At 42.4% G+C, this 9,848-nt stretch overlaps 1 protein-coding gene across 1 annotated transcript in view; it reads left to right on the top strand.

The window, feature by feature from the left end:
* KTN1 (kinectin 1) overlaps positions 1–9,848 on the top strand; it is a 77,774-nt gene that overhangs the window by 42,838 nt on the left and 25,088 nt on the right. Inside the window, exons 12-21 of the mRNA XM_074909192.1 lie at positions 1,719–1,756; positions 2,356–2,446; positions 2,771–2,839; positions 3,579–3,616; positions 3,732–3,822; positions 6,144–6,212; positions 7,539–7,573; positions 7,708–7,798; positions 8,700–8,768; positions 9,626–9,663. Of these exons, the coding sequence (XP_074765293.1) occupies positions 1,719–1,756; positions 2,356–2,446; positions 2,771–2,839; positions 3,579–3,616; positions 3,732–3,822; positions 6,144–6,212; positions 7,539–7,573; positions 7,708–7,798; positions 8,700–8,768; positions 9,626–9,663 (629 nt within the window). The remainder of the gene's footprint in view (positions 1–1,718; positions 1,757–2,355; positions 2,447–2,770; positions 2,840–3,578; positions 3,617–3,731; positions 3,823–6,143; positions 6,213–7,538; positions 7,574–7,707; positions 7,799–8,699; positions 8,769–9,625; positions 9,664–9,848) is intronic.

Genomic DNA, 9,848 nt, shown 5'->3' with positions numbered 1-9,848 from the left:
CATCCTCTTTTCTAATATTCGCAGACTGGTTTAAAACTTAAGCTTCTGCTGCCCTTTTGGGGGAAAAATCCACTTATTTCCTCCTGTAGAGGCTTTCAATTGTAACCAAAAGGTAGAATACCTTTTTGAATGTTTGTTTTCTGTAGCTTTGCATGTGTACAATTCTGTCTCGTGGTTCTTTGGTCTTTTTGCAGTCCTTCTGTGAATCACCTGATCATGCTTTTCCCTTGTACATTGGGTTGTGAAACAGAGTCTTCTGGTAGTCCCCATATAAAGCTGTTTGTTCATTCCAGTGGTAATTTCTGTGCAGAAAAAAAAACCCCAAACACCCAAAAAACAAACCAGAAAACCACTAAATCTGCACAATACTTTTCTCAGTTCTTTTAATTTCTAAAATTTGTTTGACTAGTTTCTTTGAGAAATGATTTCTATTGTAAACCCTATGGAAAACATCAGAGTGACTGAGGGTGCTTTCATGTAGAGACAGGTCACAGGAATTAGCTCAAAGGCTGTAACTTCCATGGGCACAAGTGGAGGCTGTTTCTATGCAGTTGAGGTCTGCATTCTTTTAATCATGGATGCTTGATGCAGTTTGATTAAATTCGACATCAGACTGAAAATGTGTCATCTGGCTTTGCTTGAGGTGCTTTAATCCATTGGGTGGGGTGAGTAGTGCAGGAGGAGGCACTAGGGATTTACAGCATCTTTGTGACCTACTCGTTTTATCCCCAGTCCTTTTTGTTAGGGATTTATTCTCACTTTTTAGCTCTGGGTTGCAGAAGGAGGTTGTTGGAAGGAGGTGTCTGCTTTCCCTGGGTAGCCCCACTGGCCAGGAAAATGCGTGGCCGTTTTTCCACTGTGATCAATAGGTGTGAAAGTAGAACTTTGGGAAAGCAAGGTTGGACTAAATACTACTCTGGACATCAGGGTTGATGAAACTGTTTTGGTCGTTAAGGAGGACTGAAACTATTTGTTCCCTTCGGATTTTTTTTTTTCTTTTTTTCTTTTTTCCCCCTCTGATGCTGTTCTCTGTGGTGTGATCTGGGTAAGGCAGTATGGGAGCTGTCATAGGGTCTCTTGGGCACAAGCGTTGTGAGATCCAGGATTCTGAGGGAGGATAAGGAGAATCACACACCTGAAGCACAAAATGAATGTGGAAGTTCAGTCATAGCTGCTACCAAACTGCCTGTGAAACAGTCTGCAGAGGTCCCTTGATGCCTTGATAACCAGTGTGATGGGTCTCTCCTGCCCTGTTTTAGGTGACCACATAGGAAGAAGTTTTTTCCATGGTGAAAAAATGCCACTTGCTGGTTTGATGCTGCTATTTCTGTTCCTAACACAAGTCCTGATGCACTGTGCAGGGTTTTCTGTTTTTTTTTTTTTTTTTTTTTTTAATTTGAGTGATTTGCCAGCAGAATGTCCCATAACACACTTAATCCTTGGGAGACAGTGCTGGTGGTCCCCGTGACTTGTTTGAATCTGGTAGAGGGCAAATAAGGTGGTTTATTGTTTTCCTTTGTGTTGCCTTAGGCCAAAGGGGAAGGGACACTGGTATGTGTTGGTACTGCTTCAATCTTCCTTAGCCAGGGAATAGTTGGAAGCATCCTGTGTGAGTTTAAAATAACTAGACAAATTTTACAGATGCTATTCCTGGCTCACTGTAGGTGATACTTTGACTTGCTTTACCTTCAGCTATTTTATTTTTTTTCCTTCTCTAGACCTCAGCTTCAGTCCTGGCAGAAGAACTACACAAAGTGTGAGCATTCATTTCCTCTGGTATTTGGGAGGTGTTACTGGCTCTTAATGCATGCCACCTTTCCTCTGTGCACGTGCTGTGCATATGGGAGGGACTGGTGAAGGAAATGTTGCTGTCTATGCTCTTAACTTCTCACCATGGGATTGACTTTGGAGCTGGGAAACTGCTTCCTGCGGATTTCCCTTCGTGTCTGGCCTCAGGTTTGGAGTCTGTACATGGCTTTATATGCTACACAGAAAACTGTGTCTCCTCTTGTTAACTGCTGCCTGTGTGCAGGGATCAGTGCAGAGTGCAGGAATGTGTGTGACCATGAGAATTGTTAATGTTTGGGCTATATGACTGTGCCAGGAGATTTGTTCCTTTGGGAGATGGGGTAGTTGCTGTGTTTCAGAGCTAGAGAATGTCTCATAATTTTTTGGCAAGCAAACAACATTTAAAATGGATGAAAAAGCTTTTGGACCCAAAGTGTACTTTCAGCAGGATTTAGGGTAGGAACTGGACTTAAGGGCCAGCGTGTATTTTGTGTTTAGCCAGATGCTTCACATGCTGCTTTCATCCAAGACCTTTCGGTACTGATACGTCATTTCTCATCTGTGCAGGATTGCAGAAAAGGACAAACAGATAAAGCAGATGGAGGACTCATTAGGCAATGAACATGCCAACTTAACCAACAAGGAGGAAGAGCTCAAGGTATAATAAATGCACGTGTAAATGCCAGCTGATACAGAGAGAGGCTTATTGTCTGTGTGTATAAAATGAAGCCTGCAAGGCAACTGCCTTTGGGTCTAGAAACAGCTCTTTCTGCTACAAGTCTGCTGATTTTTGCTTTTCTAGGCAAGACCAGTGCTTGATGCTGGGAAGCTCTTGATAAGAAAGCTTGAGGTTTTTCCTTGCTATTATTTCTAGAGTCCTTCTAAAAGTAAACTGAAATACTTTGCACTGGAGAGTGAACTTACCTGAAGTACTGTCTCTATGCAAAATGCAAATATATATATTTTTTCCTCCTTCCTTCAGGTCTTACAGAATATGAACTTATCCCTGAAATCAGAAGTACAGAAGTTACAGGCTCTGACAAATGAACAGGTAAAATAATTGTTTCATTAAATATTTATATTTACTCTCTTCCCACTACCTATTCTGTTATAAATGCAAATGCAGATGGGTTGGCTCTAAGCAAGCTGTGCTTAAGCACATTAGAGGTGTGTGGCTCCTGAATCAGGCTAATACGCGATTCTCTGGAGTTCCTGCAGCTGGTGGGAGGCCTATTTCTTACCCTTCCTTCACCAGCAAAATCTTTCTTACTTGGATATCCATGTTACTGAAGCGGTTCGCTTGGTTTAGGTTTGCAGGCGTGCAGAGTGCAGGACACTTCACAGGAGCAGACACAATTGCGTTTGAATATGCAGTCCTGGAATTTGTATACATGGGTGATAAGCATCCCTCTAAAAACCCCAAAAGCCCCAAACCCCCTCCCTCCTTCACCACAGAGATCTTTTTAGAACCAAACAAAATGCTGCCCCTCTGTTACTGCTACGTGGCTTGTTCATTACAGAGGTGAAAATGAAGTGTTTAATTAGAGATAATCCTGGTTGTCAAATGAACCTCTTGGAGATCATCTTCCCTTTGAGTAATTGGATGCTTGCCTGGTATATTTTGGTGTTTTAAGAGGGCATGAAGACAAAGTTACCCCCTTTTGCTCTTGCTGGTGAGTCATGTGCTGAGAGGCCAAATGACTTGTTCTAGCTTTTTAATATTGTGGAATGAAAGGTTGATGGAATCATGTGATGTATCCTAAGTCTCTGTTAATCCTCTTTATATCTAGGCTGCTGCTGCACATGAGCTGGAAAGGATGCAGAAAAGGTAAATAGCTCTGGCATTTGATAAACAATGTTTGTCAGTCTTATGTCCTTTTGAATCAATGCTTTTTATAAGAATTGAATGAGGAAACATACTTAACTGTTCTGCTGTGCCTCAGCATTCACATCAAAGATGACAAAATAAGAACTCTTGAAGATCAACTTCGAGAAGAACTTGCTCAGATTTCAAATACAAAAGAAGAATTCAAGGTAAGATACAGAATAGCTGTTCTTGTGCTTATTTACATTAAGTTTTCGAGATTTCAGAGATGGTGGAGCAGTTCATACAATTGAAAGTTGATTTGTAACATAGAACTGACTTTTGGGTATTAAGGTAAATTACAGTATTCTGCTCACAAGGCAAGAACAATGTGGGTTGTCACAGTGGTAGCAACAGACTGTGCTGCAGAGTAAGAGATGGGATAACACAAGTGAAGTGTGTCGTCTGCAGCTGTGAAGAGTGAGATTTATGAAATCTGCATGAGGAGGTTGTGTTCAGTAAAAGCTATATGGTTTTCCTGCATCCCACCTTCTAATACGACTTTCAAGGCCTTGGCATGTGCCTTTGTTGCTTGGATTATCATGTTGTCAGGTCTTTTTTTTTTTTTCCTGTCAAGGTAGGTGTAAAAATGCTTATTCTTCTGCTGCTGTCTTCCAAATTGTTTCTCATAAGGCTGCAGCTAAATTGCCAAAGCTTCTAGTTCTGACATCTGGGGTCTGCACAGCAAAGCTGGTACTTGTTTCTAGATGGTGTGTGCAGAGAGCAACTTAACTCCTCCTTGCTCTTTGCCACCTTAGCCTTTTTCTTCTGAACTTTAGCTGTTAGAAATGGACCTGCTTCCCAGGAAAGGTGATGACTCCATTTTTTAACTCCTTTAAAGCCCATGTTTGGTACTGCTGCTCTTCTGATGTTGCTGGTGAAAGGTCGCTCACTCTGAATCTCATCATGTCAAGTTGGTAGGTTTGCTAGTGAGGAGTAGAGCGGGTGGGTAGTGGCAGAGGCAGCAGGCTTTTGTAGGGGGAGCCATGCCTCATGAGTCTCCTGGAGCTTTGTGAAGGTGTTAGCGAGCAGGTGTTAAACTTGATCCATGTATTAAAGTGTCACTTTCCAAGAGGTTTTGATGAGAGTCCCTTGCAAGGCTCCATAGTTTCTCTAAGCTGTCAGAGAATGAAGGAAGAAGTTTGCTCAATTAAGAGAATAGGAAACAAAGTACAACTTCCATTGATTTAGTAATAAAATTGACTGCATCTTCAGTGAGGTGTGTACTGGGTAATGGGTGCATAAACTGTCTGCAAAGGGGAGTGGGAGGAGATGACAGGCTTCAGTAAGTTGAAAAGTCTCAAGTTTGTGACGCTCTTGAGGCTTTCAGAGTGGTGGAACATTGTAAAATGGCAGGTGAAGTGGTGACAGTGAATACGAGGAGGAGGAATAATCTGAACTTCCTTTAACGTGATGCTTTATGCAGTAACTGTTACCCAGGGAAAAGGCCTTAGAAGTGTTGTGGATGGTTATGTCCTGAAATCAACTCGGTGCTAAGTAATGGCAAAAATCATCTGGGGGCAATGGTAGCAGTTCTTGGGCAGTGAATAGAGAACTGAACACAATTGCCATCGTAGTGATACTGTGGAAATCCATAGTGTGCTCTCAGCATGAATATTATGTGCCCTTCTAGTCTCTTCTTCCTCCTGCCTTTGATCCCAAACATAAGCCAGAGCAGCTCTGTACTAAATGCTTCCCCCTGAGGAAGTGCTGCTTTTTTCCCATGTGCCTGAAAGAGGGTGAAGCCACGTTCAAAACGGAGCAATTCCTTTAATCCTTGCCATTGCTGTCCCTTCCCACTTGTGTTGTCCCTGTAAGGCTTTGGGTCTGAAGCACAAATCACTTGTCCTGCTTTTTACTTTCGTAAAACACCAAGCAAATCTTTTTAAAGACTTTATAAAGCAAAAAGCAATAAATAGAGGAGGATTTTAAAATACAGACAGGCAGCCTGTCTGTTAAGGACTGCTGCGACTGTTGCACGGAGGAGAAATGCTGGAGGAGGGGGGCAAGGTCTGTGGTATGGCTGTTGGACTGAAGTGTGGGAGCTAAGCAAACCTCTTGCTGCTGGACTGCCAATTCTTTGCTGTGCATCTTCTGTGTTAAAGCAGCTGAAGAGAACTCGAGGTGATCCCAGACCATTTGCTTTGCCCGATGAGTGTTTTGTAAGAGGAAGCTATCAAATCTTGACACGATGCTGATACTGCTTGAGGAAGAAAATGCAGTTTCTCTTGCCTCTCACACTTGGTACTGTCTGATTCTCTGCCAAGGGAATGAAGATGGTAACAGCTGAATTTCTCATGGGAACATAAGGACAACAGTAATAATACAGAAAAGCAGGAAAGAAGAGGAAGGGACTCTTTGTAATCTTGTAGCTTCCAAAGAACTCACTCTAACGACTTCTGTGCTATTTAATTACCTCATTGCTGTTATGAAAATGCTGTAGTTAGGGTTTGCAGTTCAGAACTGATAGAATGATTACATTTCTTTCCAGGTTCTCAAGGATCAAAATACAACTTTACAAGCTGAAGTTCAGAAGCTGCAGACTGTCCTGTCTGAGCAGGTATAGCCAGTGTTTGCTGAGGCTGTGTCAAAGATCTTTTTAGCTTCTTAAGTATTTTTTTTATTAAGCTGCCCCTAGGCTGAGCTGCATGGTGTCAGAGCCTGTTGCTTTTTAGGTATTTTCTCTTCCATGGTGGGTTCAGTTAAGGCAGTTGTGACTGTCTTCTAGACCCAGACACAAGTGTCCAAACAAAATATGGATTTTTTTTTCCTGTCCTGAAGAATGGTAGCTTAACACAAGCAAGAACTTACTTCTGCAACCTCCCCTAGTTTTATTGGCGATTTTTCTAGAATAAAGAATTCCCATGAACAACCAGCCCTTGCAGGGGAGAGAGGGCTCTTACTGGGCTGTGGAGAGACCAGAGTAAGATCTTTATCCTACACGTTCTCTACCCTGGAATGAATTCTCAAACCAGTAGTAACCAAAGAACAGACCCATGGAATGGGAAAGCTTACATTGTGATGGCTTTTGTCCCTCCTCTTGTATATTTTTTGCCCATGGCCCACCTGCTGCAGCCAGCCGGGCTGGTACTCACTCAGGATGCTGCAGGTTCAAAGCTGTTGTGTTGCTTAGCCCCATCTCCTTTGTGAGTGTTGCCTGGGAGAGCTCTTGTGAACACCCCTGACTTTGTACCATTGTGGAACGAGAAGACTTCCTGAAACACTGGAAAAAGACTTGCAGGACAGGAAACTTATTTGTTCTGCACTAGTGTCTGCTAGTCAGCAGCTCCCTGTCTGGAGCAGCTCCCTTTCTTCTGGCAGAGAACCAGATTTTGCAGCCTTATTCTCCTGGGTCTGGATGATTTGGTGTCTGAAATAGTGGGGCTGACTTTTCTTTGTAGCTGGCTTATGTTTCTTGTGTGTGTCTTGCAATGTGGTGGTGTTGAGAAATCATAAATGTTCTGCAGAGTGAGTCTCAGGTGGAGCTTGTGGTTCTGATAAATGCTTGAGAGGCAGATTTTTCAAGCACTGAGCTGGCTGCTGTGGATTAAATGCCACACAGTACTTGGCATGCTTGACACTCCCTAGGAACACTAGAATCCTGTGTCCCATGGCATCTTGTCACCAGAAAACCTGTAGTCCATCAATGTAAAACCATCAAGCCATTTGGGCTGGATCTGTGCCTCTCCTGAGAGACTGACATCTTTCCAGCATCAATAGTGGACACACATGCCCTGCAGACATTCTCCCCCTACTTTATTTTCCCTTTTGGATTGGTGTGGCAATTAAGCTTCTGGTTAAGTTGATGTTCTCCAGTTATTTGTGTTTTTAAAATCCCAAGCCACTATTGATCCCATTAATGATTACACTATTATGTTTTTGATAGGCAAACAAAGACTTGTTAGAGCAGATGGAAAGAAGGTAAGAAACTTTTTTTTCTTTTGAATCAGAGGCTAAAATAAAGATCTAGTTTTGTTGGCAGCAAGATTACTGTTGATAGTTGAACTGCCTTCAAAGGTTAACTTTTTTCCTAATGCTCATTTTTGATTTCTCAGCATGAGAGAGAGGGATGATAAAATCAAGACAGTTGAAGAGCTGCTTGAGGCAGGACTTATACAGGTGGCTAATAAAGAGGAGGAGCTGAAGGTAAAATCTCCTGTATTATCTTTTTATGGGGAAGTGAAGATTAAGTGCTCTTGTGCAAAGTGTATGTTTGAGTGCTCATAGTGCAGTCTGAGATAATTCCCTTTGAATAGAAAAAGCATCTCATGGAGACAAGGTTAAAACCTTCTTGGTAAGCTAGACTAAGTATGAGCATTGATGGCAGACTGCAAGTGCTTCTCTCTGCTTAGTCTAGAGCAGAGTTTGCTCGGATGCATACCTGGTGCCTTTTGGAATGAAGCGAATACATCTCTAGAGCTGTATGTTTAGCCTAATCTGCAGCAAGTATGTCTTTTAGGAAAAGGTGTTTTGTGAAAACTTGGGAGTATGGGACTCTAGCATCTGTTTGCTTAGGTGGTGATCTGAAGGGTTAAATGGATCGTAAACTAGTGACATGATGCTAAAGGGATTTCCTTCCTCTTCTGTTTATAAGGAAGCTAGTGATGAGAAGTCTGAAAAGCCAGTACAAAAATCCCTGTCTGTTTTCATCTGGGTTTTGCTAGAAAGCTGTGTCCTCTCTACCCAGACATAGCCAAGACAATGCTCACTGTCTTCATGTCCCTGAATTCCAGGTGCATCGCTGACACCCCTGTACTGGGGAGGAGTTGCACGCTAGCAGACTGTCAGGTTACTAAACAGCCAAAGGTGTGACCATGTCACCTTCATGTTTCCCTGGACTCTAGCTTCCTATAGATTGAAGCCCACTTTGAGCTGTCCGTAATGAATAATGAGTCCATTGAATACTTTGGCTCCAGCTGCTGCAGAAGGGGGTCTCTTTCAGAGTTTCAAAGTATTTTAGTTGTTCTAAAAGAAATTACTTTTCTGTCAAGCTTAACACTTTTTCCCCACCAAATGAGTCTCATTATCTGTGTGTCTGCTTTCAAAGGCGTTGCGAACGGAAAATTCATCCTTGAGAAAAGAACTTCAAAGTCTGCAAATCCAGCAATCGGAGCAGGTAGTACTTTTCATCTAAAACTCCTATTACACCTAAACTAAATCTAAAAGAATCTTGCTGTGGTTGCAAAAGTCAAGGGAAAAAGGTGAAGATACCTTTGAAGCCTATTGGCAAAGCATCCTGTTTTCTTCCAGCGTTGGTCTGGAGCTGATACTTCTGTCAAATATTTCCTTTGTGTAAGTGTCAAATGTGGCAGATATCAAGGTTCCAATTCAGTGGTGATTCTGGGTTGGTTTGTGTTTGCCACATGCTGATATGGGTGTAGGTTGTTTTTTTTTTTTTTCCCAGCAGCCTTGTGCAGCAAGCATAGCTGGTAGGCAGCTCATGCTGTATGAGCTTTCTAGTGTTAACCCACACCTGTGCAGGTGTGATTTAGCCCCCTTCTGCTTAAGTCTCTGTTCAGTGACACGGTCACAGTATTATAATTTCTAACGTGCACTTGGTGCTGATTGGGAAGTGCCTTTCCTTGACATCCAGCTCTGCTTGGACAGCCCAGGATTGCACTTAATTTCTAGTAAATTGTTTATGGGTGAGGGGAAGCACAGTAACTATGGAGAGGTGTACAGTAGTGCCCGTATGAAAAGGTTAGCTGGTCCTGAACCTCAGCCTCTCCTGGTGAAGATGGTGTGGGTTTGCTTTTGTTTTTGTGGAACTTGCAGCAGACTTGGTATTAGTGGTTTGCCAGGAACTGCAGACCAACAGTTAATTTTCTCAGGAGCAGCCAGATAGATAAAGCCATTAGGCTGCTACTTATTTTACCCAGTGGCAGAGTATACTCAAGCTCTTCTTACCCCTCAACACTTGCAGATTGTTTTACTCTCTTCTGTTTTTCTAAATTGAAGCTCTGTTTTGAACAGGTTTCCTTCCAATCACTGGTGGAAGAACTTCAGAAAGTGTAAGTTACTGCATGGATTTAATTTCTGATTGTTACTTCTGTCTGTCTTTATTCCATGACTACAAGTGTTTTGCTTCTCTGAAATCATTTGCTTTTAAATGGGTGAAGTGTATGTGTGTGTGGCAGGAAGCATTATCACTTTGGAAACACATCACGTCAGGTCGATACCTTTTTGAAAATCAAGT

This window comes from Athene noctua, chromosome 6 (assembly GCF_965140245.1).
Source record: "Athene noctua chromosome 6, bAthNoc1.hap1.1, whole genome shotgun sequence".
NCBI classification, from domain to species: Eukaryota; Metazoa; Chordata; class Aves; order Strigiformes; family Strigidae; genus Athene; species Athene noctua.
This window is presented reverse-complemented; position numbering and strand designations above follow the sequence as displayed.